We start from the raw sequence: 19,575 nt of genomic DNA on the forward strand, positions 1-19,575 counted from the left end.
TAGTATTTTTGCGGTGTTTTTAACTATTGTTGTTTATACTAAATTTTCATTTTTTTATTGATCAGAATAGAAAGGTCATTGTTGCGTTTTGGTTCAATATATGTATTATTTCTGTTTTTATTTTCTATACAAATATACAGGATTCAAGCATTGAGAGTATCAAGCGCACCAATGGTTGGAAGAGCTAATCCATCCACTGAGAGCCCTGGGAAGCTTTCCACAGGCCCATTGACTAATGCATTAGTAGTATCAGATATTCCATCCTCTAATTGTATTGCTTATCTCCTTACATATATGTAACTGAGGGAAAATATGACTTTGTAAGGATGTTATTTTACTGTATCTTGCAGAGAAGTTTTGTCAAGATTAGTACAGTAGTCAGTGTCATGGAATGCCATTTGGCTTCATTTTCCTTCCATGGTCACCTTTTGGCATATTGGTTGTCATAAATGCTAGGTTGTAGACTTATGATCAAATTTATGAGATGCTACAAAGATCTTGGTAGACATGAAACCAAGAGAATGGCCAATATCATCTAGAAAAAGAGAATGGCCAACATGACATGGAAATTATAGAAGATGACAGTTACCAAAAATGATCAATAGTTGGTTCGCCTACATGATGGTTGAGAAGTTCTTTCACTGAAAATAGGAATTTATTTCTTCCAGGTCTATATATTTGTAAAAATACTGGAAAAATAGACGGGCTCAGCAACGCGCGCCAATCATGATCTAGTCAAAATATCAAGATTGACCTTGTCATAGGGCTTTTCGTAATCCAACTTCAAGACCATGCCCTCTTGGTGATTACATGAAAGCAGATTGGAAAGATTCAACAATCTATTCATTAACAGCTCTCGAAAGATGGAAATTTCCAACTCAAGAAAGAAAGAAAGAAAGATTGAAATTCCACATACTTCTTTTTGTCAAATCATATGCACGCACATGACCAAGAAATTACATGTACGCAGTTAATGGACAGGGATATATTTGTGTGTAGGCAGCTTATGGAATCTTCTGTGCCGGGGAGACACGCAACTTGCTTCCATTAATTATGTTGATATATACATACCGGTCGATGTAGTCGATCACGACCGTTACATGTACGCCGAGCTCGATGATGCATGCATGCAAGGCTGTCTTCGATCGACACCATATGATTTGGAAATCTTTTTGGACGGTACGGAAATTTACGGCTCGGAGCTGGAATTAGTGGTGCAGCCGAGCGCCGGTGGCGTCTAATACTCTCTTCGTCCCAAATGTCTCTTTCTACTACTAGTTTTTAATATAAAATATATTAAAATTGAGATACACTTATTTTGGGACAGACCAAGTATGTAGTACACTGTTTGTATGGAGGAGGATGTATGCCCTTTGAGGTCCGTGTAAACTTAATTTTGGCAAAACACGTATGATCGATCTTATCGATGGCGAAGCAGAATTGAGATATTTTCTAGGATGTGATCGACCTTTCCCCCTACCTCCACATAGATACTCCCGGAGAAGTCTATATATATATATGGTCGAAAAAGTTTGGAATCTCAGGCATGCGACGTTCTTAGAGCACATACAAATGGAGGACAGCATCTCCCACTACTACTCCGTCTACCTCGGCTGGGCTCTCGTCCTTGCGTCACTGGCGCTTGCACTTAGGCGCAGGAAGGCGGCAAACAACGGCCTGCAGCTCCCGCCGGGGCCATGGCAGCTGCCGATCATCGGAAGCTTGCACCACCTCGTGAGGCAACTCCCGCACCGCGCCATGCGCGACCTGGCGCGGCGCCACGGGCCAGTCATGCTGCTCCGGCTCGGCTCAATGCCCACACTGGTGCTGTCGTCGCCAGACGCGGCACGCGAGGTACTCAAGAACCAGGACCTGGCGTTCGCGACGCGGCGGCTCACAGCTACCATGGGCGTCCTCACCTACGGCGGCCGGGACATGATCTTCGCGCCCTACGGTGACTACTGGCGCCAGCTCCGCAAGATCGCCGTCACGGAGGTCCTTACGGCGGGACGCGTGCGCTCCTTCCGAGCCATCCGCGAGGAGGAGGTCGCCACCATGCTGCGCGCCATCCAGTCCGCCGGTCCCGTGGTGGAGTTGCGCGCGCTGCTGTCCGCGCTCATCTCCGACGGCACGTTCCGCGCCGTCATGGGCAACCGGTGCGACTCCAAGCAGCGGGACCTGTTCCTGCGTGAGCTTGACAGAATAGTCCGCCTTGCCACCGGGCTTAACACGGCGGACCTGTGGCCGTCATCGTGGCTTGCCGGACGGCTCAGCAACGCCCTACGCCGTGCCGAGGAGATCCATGCCAGCGTGTTCGGGATCATCAAGGGCATCATCCACGAGCATCTAGAGAGGAGGGAGGAGGGCCAGGGCGGCGAGGAGGACGTGCTGGACGTGCTCCTCAAAATACACAAAGACGGTGTCATCGACATGGTTGCCGTCGAAGGCGTCATCTTTGTGAGCATCCGATCCAAATTGTATATCGCCGTGTCTTCTAACCCCTCCTTATCAATATTGATTTGACCTGCGCGCAGGACATCTTCAGCGCCGGGAGCGAGACGTCGGCGACGACACTAGAATGGGTGATGGCGGAGCTGATGAAGAACCCAGCAGCGATGGTGAAGGCGACGGCGGAGGTACGGCGAGCCTTCGAGGGTGATGGCACGGTCGACGAGGGCAAGCTCGGCGAGCTCCCATACATGCGCCTGGTCATCCGGGAGACGTTCCGTCTGCACCCGCCGCTGCCGCTGATGCTCCCGCGCGAGTGCCGGGAACCATGCAAAGTTCTGGGCTACGACGTGCTCAAGGGCACGCAGGTGATCGTCAATACCTGGGCACTAGGCCGCGATGAGCAATCCTGGGGGCCCGACGCGGCCGAGTTCCGGCCGGAGCGCTTCGAGTCTGGCGCTGGGGTTGACGTGGACTTTAGGGGGACAGATTTCGAGCTGCTGCCGTTCGGCGCTGGGCGGAGAATGTGCCCCGGGATGGCGTTCGGCCTCGCCAGCGTGGAGCTCCCGCTTGCTAGCATGCTGCTCCACTTTGACTGGGAGGCGCCGAACATCTCAAACCCGGCCGAGTTCGACATGACAGAGCAATTCGGTGTCACCGCTCGGCGGAAGGCCAACCTCCTGCTGCGCCCTTCGCTTCGCGTGCCACTGCCAACCTCTCCACCTCTTTAAGACCCTTCTGAGTGTACATGTACGTACTAAGCGTAGAAGTAATAGAGGGGAGATTGGTGAAACTGATGTGTTTACTGCTTGAGCCTTGTGGGAGTACATATAGGCAGGGGCTGAGCTGTAGCAAATGTCGTTACCCAATGCACCACTCTAACAAGGCATACATTTTTTATGCAACGATGCATTGCATAAAGATGTATTTCATTACTTGTAGCATACATTATTGAATATAATATAATTGAAGGTGATTTGTAAACACAAAATTTATGTTAGAAATTTAGGGTTTGCGGTCTACCCCCTAATTCCTCTGCGCTTATCCGTGGTGCCGCTCACAATTCGCATATCTGAGGCTAGGGGGTAGGGACCTTCTTATACTGCCTTTCCAAAGAGTTCATCTCTTATACAGATAAGATTCCTAGTCTTTTCAACTAGTTTTCCGGATAGAGTCCAGATCAAATTACCAACCACGATCAAATTTGTCTGTTAACGGATTCTACCCGTTGTGTCCCCGGAGCACGCGCTTGTGAGCAACGCGTCATAACACAGTGTAAATTCCTCTAATTACGTAGATCAACATTAGGGATGTAATCTAACTGTACGATCTAGCTCCTTCCAATCATTAGTGTACCCGGATAGTCTTTCCAATATAAATAGTATATTGTATTCCACTGATAATCGACCAGCTTCCTTAAGCATATATTACTTAAGTACATTCCAACAAGTAACAACTCCATGCTAAACATGTAAAGCAATTCCATGTATAAATACATGTATAATTCCATATGAGGTATTCCGAATATTAATAATTCTAAGTAATTTGAATATAGTTGCAGGACACATAATTCCAACAATTTAGCCATCAAAATGCTTACAATATTGATAAAACAAGGGACATAATTATTTGAAAGAATGTCTCACATTTCCAAATTCCAACATACATTGTCGGACAACAAGGTTCAGTAACCTACAAGATACTAATTGAATAAAACGTACTAATAGAACATAATAAACTGCCCAAATAAAAGTAATAAATGGCTAAAAATCTGGAAATTACCTTAAATATGTGTTGGAGTATAATGTCCAGCCCTCTGCCATGGTTCGGACCTTTGGATGAGTTGGATGGAGCATGACTTCAATATGGTATTAAAGCAGAGAGGTTTTGAGTTTAATACCCTGCCAACACAGTATTATAAAAATGATTTTTTATTGAACTACATCAAACCCACGTCTAAGGAATAAAATAGTCTAGACTTGAGGATGAGTGTTGAAATATATTGCCCACCTTACTCCGTCAGTTCAGACTAATGGGTGAACCGGTTAGGTGCATAACCTTGAAACGAAGAGGTTCAGGGTTCGAAACCCAGTAAACGCAATTAATAATCAACCACTTGAGCATTGGTGACCAGTTTCATAGCAAAATACACCTTAAGACTAGTCACAGTGGGGAGTAACTTAGAGTAGTAACATGCATATGTTAGTAGTCTATGTTAATATACCTCCACAGTGGGTAGTAACATATGTGTTGTGTCATGCATCACTTCATTTATTAGGTTGTAGACTCATCTTTTTTCTTGATATGTATGATGTTATTGTAACTAGCTATGTTACCACATGCCTCTCTTTCTTCATTAATTACATGCCACATTATCTATTTTGTCTAAATAAGTGTGATGTTATATGTTACTCTCATTGTGGATATTCTAAGTAAAGTTATAACCGTAAAAAATGCGCCGGGGCACTAGTGCTGCCACCTGTTTACGCGGCGGCGACGCATATGGTATACTCCCTCCTTCCATCTATATAGGGCCTAATGCATTTTTAAGACAATGTTTGACTATTGATAAGATTAATAATACATAAGATGTATAATGTGAAAATTATATAATTGGAATCTCCTTTCACATACTCCCTCATTCCATCTATATAGGGCCTAATGCGTTTTTCGAGGCTAATTTTGACCAAATGTTAGAGCAACAATATATGACATGCAACTTACACAAAGCATGTCGTCAAATTCGTATGTGAAAGGAGATTTCAATGATATAATTTTCACATTATGCATGTCATGTACTATTAATCTTGTCAATAGTCAAAGGCCGTCTTGAAAAACGCATTAGGCCCTATATAGATGGAAGGAGGGAGTACGAATTTAACGGTATGCTTTATGTAACTTGCATGTCATATATTATTACTCTAACATTTAGTCAAAGTTGACCTTGAAAAACGCATTAGACCCTATATAGATGGAAGGAGGGAGTAGGCTGGCTTCGTATGTGTAACGCATCTAAAGAATGGATCGATGGATCCCCAAAAAAAAATTCGATCGATGGATGATGGACGCGTACGTGAGGAGTGGATCGGCACAGCGAAATCTCTTGCTTTTCTTTTTGGGCCACTGCGGAGTGACCCTTATGATGCACCGGCCCTTTTTAATAAATAATTAAACTGGATCGTTGTCCTTGGAAGTGGAAGTCGAAATCATAATGGTGCATGCAGCAGCTCCCGAAGCGATTGACTCTCGATCTCCCGAAATAATTAAACGCGTGGGTTCGTAGTATGAACAGGCGCGAGGAGAAGCCAGGCGTTTCGCTCCATCATCTTCTCGGTGCTATATATTCACTGGTGTGCGACACCACTTGCATTCAGCTGTTGCAGATTCATCAATCCATCATGTTCTTCGCGGGTGAATCGGTCATCTACTGCGATATAGGCTGACCTCATGGGTCCTTCCCACCGTCCCCACCAATGTCCACGACACCGACAGCGGGTACCACTTGCTCGTCGTCGAAGCATTCTCGTTCTTTCCCTATGCCAATGCAAAACCCGTCGAGTCTCGCCACTTTACCATCGGAGGCCATTGCTGGTGCATCGCCTACAATCGCGATGCCATTGACGAATGCATATCATTTCGTCTTTTCCTCGCCGAGGATGCCACTTCAAATCCAGTAAAAGCGCACTGTGAGTTTAGTTTAGTTGACGAGACTGAGAGGCATGTGTCGTTCACGCCGGCGGCACGTATCCATCGACGCAAAATACATGAGTTCCGAGGCCGGGACGGAGGCTGTGAAAAGTTCGTCAAAAGACAGTTCATCAATGACAATATCAGGGGTGACAGTTTCACCTTCCGGTGTGACGTCTGGGTGGCCCCGGGGATGTGATAAAAACCATCGCTTCTTCGTTCATGGCGGTGCCTCCATCCGACATGCAACAAAACTTCAGCAGCCTTCTCCAATCCCGAGAGGGCACTGACGTTGTTTTTCGTGTCCGTGGTGCGACGTTCGCCGCTCATCGGTGCGTCCTGGCGGCCCGCTCTAGTGTGTTCAGATCATTGGTCTTCGGCCCAAAGAAGGAAGGCCCGTCCTCGACTGCCTCTGACGTGCAGATAGAGGACATGGACGCGGCGGTGTTCGAGGCGATGCTCGGGTTCATCTACGGCGACTTGCTGACCATGCCGTCGGTGGTGAAGTATGAGGGCGTCCTGGTGCAGCACCTGCTTGTCGCGGCAGACAGGTATGATCTCCGGAGGCTTAAGTTGATGTGCGCGAACAAACTGTGTGCGCACATCGGCATGGACACGGCGAAAACTATCTTGGCCCTCGCCGAGAAGCATGGCTGCGACGGTCTGCAGAACTCGTGGGACTTCGATCATCTCTGCAGAAGCTGTCCCTCCGTTATGAAGTGCATCGTCCTTGCCATGCTGCCGTCTAAGTAGTAGCTCATCTTTGATGCAATGGCTATTTATTCTGTATTTCGTTAACTCCGCTGGTGAATTGCAATATCCAGAAATACTTCCATCGTGTTGTTACGATGCAGCCATATTGATGTAGTAATCTGCAATAAAAAAGATTGAAGCTTAGCAATCAACAGTGCCAACAAAAAAACACTGGGGAACATAGCACCAGTCTGCAGTCTGATCAGTAGGGACATCATGGAAATAATCATACAGAAAAAAAACATTAAGCTGGTGATTCATCTCATCGCAGGCCGGCCCATCGCAGGCGCTTCAGGTGCCTGTTTGCAAAAACATTAGTAATAGCCGCCTGAAGCAGCTTGAGCTGCCGACGACACAGTTTGGTCCGGCCCATGATCTCCACGCGGCTCATTTATTTTCTGTTACTTTTTCTCTTGTTTTGTTTCGGTTTCCATATATTTTCTTTCCTTTTTTCCTTTTTTTCCTTTTCTTTCTTTTTATTTCCTGTTTCGTGTCTTATGCAATGTTCATTGCGTGTATTAGAAATTGTTCAGCGAATATACAAATTTTCACTGTGTTGTTTGAATTTGTACTGTGCATATCACAACACAAAATTTTCAATGTGTATTCGAGAATTATCCAACATATTTTAAAAAATGTTCAATGCGTATTAAAAAATTGTTCAATGCCTATGTTCATATTTTATTTCAAATATGTTCATGTTATTAAAAATGTTCGTCGTACATTACTAAAATGTTCAACGGATTTTTGATAATTTTCACTACGAGGATGCCGCCGCCACACCACCCTTGCTTGGACAGCTGGTTTTCAAACCCATCCCAACCATAGGACCAATGGCCTCATCAGGGAAGGATTCAAAGAATCTTTATTAATCGTCATCATCGTCGATGCCAAAACCAAGAGGATGAACAGCCTAGAAACCTAGACCACGAGGGAGTAAATCATCATTCCTCTTTTTGTATAATGTGTGTGGTATAGATGAGGAGAGTATATGTACACAATTTCCTATAGACAACGACCGCCTGTGCTACCGCCTCGTGTGCTTGATTCTAACATGTGATCTTGCAGCATGCCCTTGTGACCTATCTATTGAGTTTGAGCACCGCTTATGATACTTTGAGTTAAATATACTGCAGCTGCCCTAACTTGTCTGACACGGTTAGTTTGGGGCCCAAACATGAAAGATAGAAACAAAAATATTGGTGTCATAACTTGTTCGGACATTCAAATACAGTGCCTCTGCACGTATTTCACCTTATCGAGTGCCTTTGTGGCATTCCAGCGTGTCCTTGGGCAACATGACAGTGGGTGCAGGCGCAGGACATGCTCTGTGAGCTGTTCGTGCTGCTTTTGTATGGAAACACCCCTGGACTTTAATTAATTGCCTCAAAAAATACCCACGAAGCTAGGGTGGAGGGAATTTGAACCAGGGATCTTCTCATAGCCTGACAATTAAGCGGACCACATGGCCACCTTTGGTTTGCGTTTAACTACCAGCAAGCAGTTTATATAGTTATTTTCTAATTTTCTTTGAGTGAACTTTCTGTTTAGTTTTAATGATACATAAGTTTTTCCATATGAAAAGAATAAAATGATTATCAATATGAAATTACTGTTTATTTTATATCTTTATTCTATTGTAATTATTGTGTACTTTGAAAAGACAAATATGAACTTTTTCTAAAATTTATGTGGATTAAAAAGTTGAGCATATATTAAAAACACGGTGAGCATTTGTTTTGAAGTACACGTTCAAGTTCATTTTCAGATTATTTTAGAAAATTCTTATCGTATTTTTAGAATGTGTTGAACTTGTATTAGAAAATTATTCTTAGATTTCTACAAACACGATTAACATGTTTGTAAATTTCTAGAATTTATTATTGTTACACCATAATGTTTAATACATGTTGAGTAGTTTTCAAAAATACAATATTGTAAAATTTTTATAATTTCATATTTTAAAAATACAATGAAGATACACAATAACTGTGCGTGCTTGTGGTCCTGAATGAAGATATATAAATTTACACAATAATTTTTTGTATACTTTCAACTTTTAAAATACACATAAATTTTTGAAAAAGTTCATGTTTATCTCTTCAAGTTACACAATAATGAACATAGAATAAAGATATAAAATAAAAATATGTATATTGAGAATCATTTTACTTTTTTTCATATGGGAAAATTTATGTATCATGAAATAGAAAAAGAAACTTCACTAGAAAAAACAAAGTGGTACTTGAAAAAAAAACTGGTAGAAAACATGTGTAGAACGATAGATGGAATCGACCATATAAATTGCTAGCTAGTACAATTACAACGCATGGCCAGTTGGTCCGCTGGTTTGTTAGGCAACCAGGAAGTCCCTGGTTTGAATCTCGCTGTCGATTTGTTAGGTGTTCGTTTTTGCGAGAATCTATTAAAGTCTAGGGGCATTATTGTAAAAAAACCAAAGCCCACAACCGTGGCCCAGCAAGACACTGGCATGCCACCCGGGCACTCGATACGTCGGCATATGTCTAGAGGCACTGTATTTGAATACCCGGGCAAGTTACAACACCATTTTTGTGTATTTTTCAATTTAGGCATCAAACTGATTGTACGATTCATGCCGGACAAGTTAGGACACCTGCAATGTATTTCACTCCGATACTTTCTATCGGATTTCTGTACGACACGTGTTAATAGCCATCCATCGCTTTAGTTCCATGTGTTGCGGCCATCGACCACAACTTTGTACGAGAATTGGGCGCGACATTGTCGAAAGCGTGGTGACTTCTCGATCTCTTGGCGTGACGCTTCAAGTGGAAAGGGGATGCCATAAAAGTGGAGTCTGTGATGTTGGCTCGTCCTCCTTCTCCTCGATCTCTTCTCGTCGCGCTTAATTAGGAGTTAAAGTCAATCTCCGACGTTGGAAGTGGAAGCGGAAGTCGAAGGCCAAAAAGTGGAGTAGACGAGTAGACACGTAACGCAGCAGCTCCCGATGGAAGAGACTTTCGATCTCCTATAACATTTTTTGAGTAACAATAACTAATAACTAATTAAACGTGCGTGCGTCCAGCTAGGAGGTGTGAACACGAAGGAGAATCTGAGGCGCCACGCTCCATCATTTCTCACTGGTACTGCTACGGTATATATTTACTGGCCTGCCACAGGATGCATGGGCTCATCCATCACTTGTAGACTAGTCCATCATGTCCTTCTCTGGTGTGTCGGTCGTCACCAACGGCAAGCTCCATGACGGTTCCACCATGAACGCCGGCGCGGCCAGCGGGTACCATTTGCTCGTTGTTGAAGGCCACATGGGTACGCAGCAATTAATCAGGTCTCGCTACTTCACAGTAGGAGGCCATCGCTGGTGCATCTACTGCTACCCCGACGGCCTATCACTTCAGATTTGCCTCTACGAGGAAATGTTAACTACTGCAGAGCCCGTGGGGGCACAGTTCGAGTTCAGTCTCGTCGATGACACCTCCAAGCAAGAGTCCGCACGTATCCATGGCAACAAAATATTCGAGTTCCGTGGCTACTCCCACCACGGGTACGACAGGTTCATGACGAGGGAGGAATTGAAGAAACACCTAAAGGACAAGGACAACAGCTTCACCATCCGGTGCGACATCGTGGTCAAAAATCCGACGTGGAACACGTCTCCATTCATCCTAGTACCGCCGCCCGACATGCCATGGAACATCTCCGACTTTCTCCTCGCAGGGGAGGGCACCGACGTGGTCTGCCGTGTAGGTGATGAGACGTTCGCCGCCCACCGATGCGTTCTTGCGGCCCGCTCTACAGTCTTCAGGGCGGCGCTCTTCGGCCCGATGAAGGAAGGCACGTCGTCCATAGCTGCCGTCGTGCTGATAGATGCCATGGATGCAGCGGTGTTCAAGGCGTTGCCACTACAACACGACTCACATTAGAAGGCGTTTTAAAATGCCTCCCAAAGTCTCTAAAATGCCTTTAAATATGTTCTGGGGCGTCTTTGAAAATTGCTAGAAATGGTCGTGAAGGGCCAGCAACGGGAAAAAGTAAATAGTGGATCGGGCCTAGCTAAGCGCTTATCTATTTCCTATAGGTCTCCTTTTTTTTATTTGAGGTGTGAAGCGCTTATTAGTCCCTCCTCTCACTACCTTCAGTTGGGCTGTTACATTGTATTACTTGGGCTGAAATGGACAGGCCCGTTAGCGCAGGCTCCTTCTCTCGTAGCTGTTATCCTGAAGCAACCTGATTGCCCTGTCTTTTTAAGGTGGTCAAACTACTGTTCCCTAAGCAGTATGGGACTAAAACTGCTTTGGCTGAGACGCAGCGAACGAACTGATTGGTCAGCACCGCCGCCAAAATACATCTACTCCATCATATGAATCTTCAGGAACCATGCATCATTAGCTTCGCCTGTTCAGGTTGAGATAACAAATTCGTTTAATTTTGTTTTCAGCAAGTGACGAGAGGCAGATTTTTCGTATTTCTCTCCCAACTCCGGCGACACGTGTACTGGCGACCATAACTTCTATATTTCTTCCCTGCTCAGAGACAATGAATCATCGATTTTACACCGCTGGGCCTTGTCGGATTGTTCGAACACAGCACATCTTGTGTGTAATGGCTGATCACCGACCAGTACACCAAGGTAGCTGTCTGTACTCCAATAAGAAGGGACGTCTTTTAACATATATATACACAGGCATGTCTCACGGTCCAAAACAACGTTACCGTCTTCTCCAGCGCCGGCGTTCGGCTGCCTCGACGTTGCGATTAAATGGCGACACCCGCGAGCGAGAGTCTCATTCATGCACATAGCAGCAGCTCGGCCACCTGCGATCACCACCTTCATTCCGAGGCAATTTTCTAAAACGCCTTCATAGCTCATCAATCCGAGGCACTTTCCTAAATCGCCTCCATAGCTACATCAATCCGAGGCACTTTCTTAAATCGCCTCCATAGCTACATCAATCAGAGGCAGTTTCCTACAACGCCGCCATAGCTGCATCAATCCGAGGCACTTTCCCAAAACGCCTCCAAAACTGATCAATCCGAGGCGTTTTCAAGGTGCCCTTAAAAAAATGCCTTCAATCAACGACCGTGGTGTAGTGTGTTAGGGTTCATCTACAGCGACTCGCTGCCAGTGCCGACACAGGATGAGAATGAGGGCGATCTGCTGCAGCACCTGGTCGTCGCGGCGGATCCATATGATATCACGAGACTGAAGGCGATGTGCGAGAAGAATCTGTGCGAGCACATCGACGTGAGCACGGTGGCAACCATCCTGGCGCTCGCCGACCAGCACCGCTGCGATGGTCTGAAACAGACGTGCTATCAATATCTCCGCTGCCCGGCGAACCTGAGCGCCGTCGTGGCAACGGACGGCTTTGATCATCTCTACAGGAGCTGCCCGGATCTTATGAAGGACATGATGCTGGCCATGCTGCCGCCTATGTAGGAGCAGTTAAACGTGATGCATTTGCGTGCTCTTCTATATATTATTGTATCCTTGATTGTGACATGGAAAAGTGATGTCGCCTGTTTAAGCATTTCATCTTAATGCAATGGCTCTGCTCTTATATACAACTATTTTGTTATCTTTTGATTTTACCCTTGATTGTGAAATATAAAAATGTCCTTATTTGGTCTACATAAAAACATTTCATATAAAATCAGACGCACTACTTCCATAGATTTGCTGCGACGCTATCATGATGACATAATCTGAATATAAAAATTCCTCTGAAACTTACTTGCTAATCTTATGACAAAGGGAAATATTATTAAGTTACTAAAACGTTGGATTCTTTCTTTTACCAGTTCAATTTGATCATGCAGCAGATTCAATTCTTTCCATTATTTACCACTTGAATTCATTCACGTACCAGATTAAGTTATTTGCATAGAAGGCGTTTGGATGTACCTGGAGGCAGTGGTTAGTTTTTATTGTCCACACCTAATTTTCTACAACATCGTTTTTTATCTTGTTGCAAACAATAAAATCTTTTGGATGTGTTAATGTTCATCTTCCCCCAAATTCCATTGTGAATGATAGGAGTTTTTTTTTTCTGAATGATGCGTGTGCCATTCCTCTCGTTTATCTTGATCTGCTATTCAAATAACAAGAATTATGTGGAATTGCACTTCTCTTCAGGCTTTGTTTGCTAGGCATGCCATATTGCAACAAATCCAGCAAAAGGAAGTTACCATGTTTATTCTCCCCATTTTCCCTACCTAATAGTTTTATCTTGTAGTATGTTGCTTGAGCATGGTACTGATTTACTAAATGTTCGAGATCGTATGAATGTTTATGACAGAATTCGCCACTAGAAGACAGGCCGGTCGATGATGGCGGCCAAAGTGGCCGACAAACAGGGCCCTCAAAATTGTGGGGCCCCCGATCAGGGAGAAAACCAGAGAAAAACTTCGTCCGCTCTATCGCGCACGCCTGTCTGCTAATGCCTGATTCTGACGCTATCACCTGGAATCTCTACAGTCTGAGCCCTAGGGTCGCAGGCCCGCAGACCTCCCCTAGTTTCGCCGCCTCCACACCGAACCCCAGGCGCGCGCAAAGCACGCTTGCGCCGCCTCTAGCCATCTCCCATCACGTTCTCTGCTGCAATCGGCCGCCGCTCTCCCCCAATCCAGCACGGCATGCTAGATGCTCTTTGCTAAGAGCGTGTTTGGTTCATGACCTGGTCTCGGCGCCAGGCAAAAATAGATGCCTGACCTGTGCCTGAAAGGCGAACGATTTTTGCCTAACCAGGCTGCCTGAGCTGAAGGCGTTTGGTTTCCTCCCTTGACGTGAAAAAATATTTAACTAGTACTATGCTGCGTCAGAGCTCTTTAATTACTGCAACCCCTTGTTTGCATTCGTCAGGCACCTTGATTTATGTGTCCAGGCTTACCTTCCCGATCGCCTGTGTTAGGCTGGTTGTAGTGGGAGTATCATACGTATAGTATCATGCATGTCAACTAGACGTTTTGGATGATGTGGCACACAATTAATTGAGAAAATAGAGGATGTAGTATTATATTATGATACCGTATCATATTAAATGCTCCGCTAGTTTGTGTCATGCATGACAATTAATAAGGCAATCTAAGATACTAACTTATGATACTATGCATTACGGAGGTAGTATCACACACTAATATCATGTGCATGATACTAGTATATGATACTCCCTATTACAACCAGCCTTAGGCTAATTGTGTGCCCGCATGTTGGCCAGGCTAATCACCCTTATACATCCATCCATGCCAGGCTAGCAAAGAAAATACCAGGCCAACAACCAAACAAGGTCCAGGCAGCCTTGAGGGACCCCTCCAGGCCAGGCACCTTTGTGCGAGGACTGCAACCAAACACACTCTAAATCCCCAGCAACCAAACGGGCACCCATGCAGCGTCATCCTCGCCATTGATGTGATCCCCTAGTAAATTTCAAATGTGGACCCTATGTACACGCTGGCATAGAGGCGCTACGGTGCCCTCGACCTCTCTATCATTTGAGCAGCGGACCAAGTAGTCAGGGCCCCACTATCTCAACGGCAAAAGAATGGGCAATGGACAAATAAGGAGCTGGAGATCCACTATCTCGACGAGAAGGGGAAGGGGAAACTATCACCACCCATAACCTCTTAGTTGTAGATGTTAAAAGAGAGTAAATCATGACTCCTTAAAGATATGTGCCATTGCACGCTAAATACGAGAACCTAAGGAGAAAACATTCAAAATGGGAAAAACATCTAAAACCTAATAAACAAAAATCTATCTGAAATATAGATATTTGGTTAATATTGCGTGGATACAACCAGCGTTGCCACCGGACAAAAATATATTATACACACTCAATTCTTCTAATCAATAATGTGTAACTTGACAGAATATGGTTTTCATTCATAGAGTGAAAAGTATTCACTATCACCCGATTCTTTTTGCGCCGCAGGTGTGGCATTGATACCCTTTATTGCCCTAACAGTCTAACAAACTGCCCGTGCAATTGACGCACATGCAGCAGCAACATTAGCGTTGATGATTATATATGTTTATATATGTTTATATAAACCAATGCAAACGGACACGAATGCACTATTTAATTTGTAGCACGCCTGCACGTTTAACATGCCAGTGTCGTCAGAAAAAGAAGACCCACTTAATCCATGAAAAAAAGGCCCACTTAAGATCTTGACCTCCTCCGATCCGTTTCTACAGTCCTACGCCCTAAAGTTATTAAAAGGCGATTAGCGTAATTCTCCTACAGTCAAGCTAACTAGCCACCCAAAGTTCATTGATCGCTGGCAGTGAGTTGCAGATTAGTCTACCATGTCGTTCGCTGGTGTATCTGTCATCGCCAACGGTGAGCTCCTCGGCTCTGACAGCTCGCCTACCTGCCCCAGCGCCAGCAGGTACCACTTGCTTGTCGTCCAAGGCCACTCGCGCATGCGCGAATCCAACATATCTCACTGTTTCTCCGTCGGAGGCTACCGCCGGCAAATTGTGTATAACCCCGCGCTCGATGACCTGGGCAAAGACAGCGTCGTAGTACTTTGTGTTTTTCTCGACGAGAAAGTAGACACCACTACAGGGCCCATGAAGACGCACATCAAGTTTAGCTTCGTTGACGAGACCGACAAGCAAGAGCCGACACGTATCCATGGTAGCAAAATACTAGAGCTACGAGGCCAGTGCACTGATGCATTTAAGTATATCAAGAGCGCAGTCTTGGACAAACATCTCAAGAACGTCAGTTTCACCATCCAGTGCGTCGTCGTGGTCCTAAATCCAACATGCGACACCGCCTTCGTCACGGTGCCGCCGTCCGACATGCATCAGAACTTCGCCGACTTTCTCCTGGCAGGGGACGGCACCGACGTGGTCTTCCATGTGGGCCGCGAGACAGTCGCCGCTCATAGCTGTATTCTCGTGGCCAGGTCTACGGTCTTCAGCGCAGCTCTCTTTGGCCCCATGAAGGAAGGAACGTCCACGGCCGCCACTGTGCATGTAGACGATATGTACGCTACAGTATTCAAGGCCATGCTGCAGCACTTGCTCGTCGCGGCAGACAGGTACAACCTCCCAAGACTCAGGGCGATGTGTGAGAAGAAGCTTTGTGAGCACATCGACGTGAGCACGGTGACCACCATACTAGGGCTTGCCGAGCAGCATGGCTGTGACGGGTTGAAGAAGGCGTGTTGCAAGTTCCTCCGGTGTGCGGACAACCTTAGGGCAGTGGTGGCCATGGACGGCTTTGATGATTTGTGCAGGAGCTGCCCCACTCTTATGAAGGGCATGATCCTTGGCGTTCTACCAGCAAAGTAGGACTTCACCATATTAGTGTTAGCTCTTCATATATTCCGTCAATTTTTTTCACCTGCCTTATTTACTCCCTTTGTCATTGCAGGAGGAAAAGGAAAAAGGGAATAAAGGCTCTTCGACTTTGATCTAGAAGACTATTGAACACAGTAGCCTATGTGTTTTGCAGGGGTGGACGCCCTTCGATCACTCATGGATGGCGTCATCTGCTTTTGCAACGAATTTCTTTCTTTAGTTTCATACCTTCGTTGATGGCTACGTTGTAGCATGTGTGCGGATGATTCATAGAAGTTTCCTGCAAGAGGGGATCTTCGTATCCTCCAGGATGTTGCTATTTCTTTACATGCTGCATTTTCGGAACTTTGTGCAAACATATAGTGATTTCCTTAATTAAATTGGGAGAGTGATCGCTTTTATTTAAGAAAAAGTAGAAGAAAAGTTGTTTTCACATTGTTTTTGCCTCTTGCCGTGTTTGTTAGTTCATTGCATGCACAGTGTAGTTCCGAAGTTATGACCGTATGAGTTCCTTATCCTTACGCAAGTTCGCTGAGCAATGCTACATCAACGTAAGGTTTACATGAGTTCACAGGGCTAGGGCGATGTGGGCTGTTGTGATTGGCAATTAGGGGACACAGGCCCACCCAGATTAGTTAGGGGGGAAAGGTAAGTTCGTTGGTTGCTTAAACCACATCCGTGTGTCCAGCATTTCTGCAAGTTCATTGGATAATACCGTTATACAATTTTATTTTAACGGATTGCTTGAGATGATTAGCTAACGATCGACTGCGGTGAAGTACTAATTGTGATTTGTTCATGACTCTATTAGTAGTTTTTGTTACATGTGCAATGCTGATGTGCATGTTTTCCAGTTCATCTAGTATGCTAGATTGTTGCATGTTACTTAGTCACGAGTTATATACTGAAATTAATCATGAATTTCCCTAATATTCCAACAAAACATAGCAATTGATCACGCCGAAAGATCGCGGCAGTCGCGGTAACGGAGGGTTTCATCTTTTGTGCTGGAGATGGCATGATCCTTGTCCTACTGGCCCCGAGGTAGTTTATCTTCATGCATCCATGGGTAGCTAAAATCCAATTAATTATTATACATTTCACGAAAATATAGATTGTATCAAACATGTAAAATTGTTTTCTTTTTTCTTTTTCAAACACGAAAAAGAAGAAGAATTTTTTTTATGGGTATATGTCAGTATGATTCTAGAATGAGTGACTGACTAGCTTGGCAAACTTTGCGGTCATGTGCAAACTATAATTGACAGAGAAAATTAATTTTAACATGGATTCTCTTGTATTAGTTTGATGTGCTCATTGTAAAAAAAAGTGTGATTATTTGCCGAGGACTAAAATTACAGTCGATGGACCTTGTCATGGCAGGTGCAAAATTATGGGATAGCAATGCCATTTCTGGCGATTTAGATAAGAGGCAGTTAGCCCTGAGATTTTTCATCTGCAATAGCGGCACAATTGTAGCCAAATCGTGGGAGATTTATAGCTTTCCTGTGTGCTCACATTAGATAAAGGGATGGATCATAAATTCAAAATACTAAATCGAATCTCTCGGTTAGATCTCTCTATGATTATCCAATAGCTAATCAAAATGGCCTGGAAGTATACTAGGTATCCAAACATATATGATTAACAATCCACTTTATCTAACAACCGATTCATGCACCCTCCATTGTGTGGGTACTAGAAATGCAATCATGCATATGTAAGAATAGAAGATAACAAAATATAGAATAGTGCTAGGCATGGCTGTATTAAGAGGAGCTACTTATTTAGACTAGGGCAGCATCCTAAGGATAATGTCCTTCATAAGATGGAGGCAGCTCCTCTGCAGATGTTCAAACCCTTCAGTCTGCACGACAGCCTTCAGGTTCGCGGGACAGCCGAGGAAACCATAGCACGCCGTCTTCAACTTGTCACAGCCATGCTGGTCGGCGAGCACCAGAATGGTTGCTGCCGTGCTCACGCCAATGTGCTTGCACAGCATCTCCTCGCACCTTGCCCTAAGCAACGGGAGGTCATACCTATCCGCCGCGACGAACAGGTGTTGCATAAGGACGCCCTCATTCTCATCCGGCAGAGAGTCGCCGTACATAAACCCAAGCATCGCCTTGAATACTGCAGCATCCATGTCGTCTATTTGCACGACAGAGGTGGTCGACGGCGTGCCTTCCTTCATGGGGCTGAAGAGCAACGCCCTAAAGACGGCAGAGCGGGCCGCAAGTACGCACCGGTGGGCGGCGAACGTCTCGCCACCGACCCCGAACACAATGTCCGTGCCCAACCCAGAAAGTAGAAGTTCAGTGAAATTCTCCTGCATGGACGGCGGTTCTCCGACGACCACGACATCGCACCGGATGATGAAACAGTCGTCCTTGACGTACTTCTCCGAGACCTCTCTTTTCAGAACCTTCTTATGGTGGTCGTACCGGCCCCGGAACTCAAATATTTCACCATGGATGCGTGAACGTGCCAGTTCTTTCTTATCTTTTTCTTCAACGAAAGTGAACTCGAACTGTGCCTTCACGGGATCTACGCTGCCCTCTAAGAGGCAAAGCTGAAGTGTTATGAGTCCGCCGTCGGCGTGGGGGTAGTAGTAGATGAACCAATGTTGGCCGCCGATGATGAAAATGCGAGAGCAGATGGATCCACGGCAGCGCGAGTGGCCTTCAACGACAAGATAGTGGTACCCACTGGTCGCGCCGGCGTTGATGATGGGGGTGGCGTCGTCGTCGAGGAGCTTGCCGCCGGTGAAGATGGATTCACCTGTGGAAGACATGATTTATGGATCTGATGTGATAGGTACCAGCCAGATCGAATTTTGACGTGGGGAGCACTAGCGAGATATCTGCTTCCCAAATCACGTCGTCGTATGAGGAGCGTTCTGCGTCCGGTCCCTTAGGGTCAGGCAGGTCAGGTGCCTCCGAGGAGGCGCGTCCGGCCACTTGATTTGTTTCCATAACTACCCCGTGCGTAAATGACGTCGTATATCCCATTCTTTAACTGTTCTTTCCACATCACGTGGTTTTATTCCTTAGAACTAGGTGGGAAGATAGTCTCGTTTCCATTTTTCTTCAAACAAAAAGAAAGAAAGACTGCGGATCAAGTGGGGGTGGAGCCAACCTCATCCATGAGATGAGATGAGATCAGCACGTCTTTTATTACCTCTGCTCCGTGCGCGTCCACACGCTTGTCTCTCTCTCCCTCGGGATTTTTTTTAAAACGTAAACAAAATTCCAAATTCCAAATTTTTTCAAAAAAGCAAAGAATTTTTTAAAACATATTTTTTTATTTGAATTTCGAGGTTTTTTTGACACGTAAGCAAAATTTTAAATTACATTTTTATTGGAAAAGCA

The 19,575-nt window shown here is 45.2% G+C and overlaps 4 protein-coding genes and 1 pseudogene across 4 annotated transcripts; 4 read left to right on the forward strand and 1 right to left on the reverse strand.

The window, feature by feature from the left end:
* Positions 1-1,523: 1,523 nt before the first annotated feature.
* LOC125525155 (desmethyl-deoxy-podophyllotoxin synthase) lies at positions 1,524-3,424 on the forward strand. The gene is made up of 2 exons (XM_048690175.2): positions 1,524-2,457; positions 2,535-3,424. The coding sequence occupies exons 1-2, from the start codon at positions 1,573-1,575 to the stop codon at positions 3,177-3,179; spliced, it is 1,530 nt and encodes a 509-aa protein (XP_048546132.2). The 5' UTR covers positions 1,524-1,572; the 3' UTR covers positions 3,180-3,424.
* Positions 3,425-5,509: 2,085 nt separating this feature from the next.
* LOC125519491 (BTB/POZ and MATH domain-containing protein 2-like) lies at positions 5,510-6,888 on the forward strand (annotated as a pseudogene).
* Positions 6,889-10,088: 3,200 nt separating this feature from the next.
* LOC125519492 (BTB/POZ and MATH domain-containing protein 1-like) lies at positions 10,089-12,331 on the forward strand. The gene is made up of 2 exons (XM_048684288.2): positions 10,089-10,786; positions 11,983-12,331. The coding sequence occupies exons 1-2, from the start codon at positions 10,089-10,091 to the stop codon at positions 12,329-12,331; spliced, it is 1,047 nt and encodes a 348-aa protein (XP_048540245.2).
* A 2,868-nt stretch (positions 12,332-15,199) lies between these two features.
* On the forward strand, positions 15,200-16,195 carry LOC125519493 (BTB/POZ and MATH domain-containing protein 2-like). The gene has a single exon (XM_048684289.1). It carries the CDS (start codon positions 15,200-15,202, stop codon positions 16,193-16,195), a length of 996 nt encoding a protein of 331 aa, XP_048540246.1.
* Positions 16,196-17,967: 1,772 nt separating this feature from the next.
* Positions 17,968-19,064, reverse strand: LOC125519494 (BTB/POZ and MATH domain-containing protein 2-like). The gene has a single exon (XM_048684290.2). The coding sequence runs from the start codon at positions 18,996-18,998 to the stop codon at positions 17,997-17,999; it is 1,002 nt and encodes a 333-aa protein (XP_048540247.1). The 5' UTR covers positions 18,999-19,064; the 3' UTR covers positions 17,968-17,996.
* Positions 19,065-19,575: the final 511 nt, after the last annotated feature.

The sequence above is a fragment of the Triticum urartu genome, chromosome 7A (assembly GCF_056163025.1).
Source record: "Triticum urartu cultivar PI428250 chromosome 7A, HENAU_Tu73, whole genome shotgun sequence".
In the NCBI taxonomy this organism is placed as follows: Eukaryota; Viridiplantae; Streptophyta; class Magnoliopsida; order Poales; family Poaceae; genus Triticum; species Triticum urartu.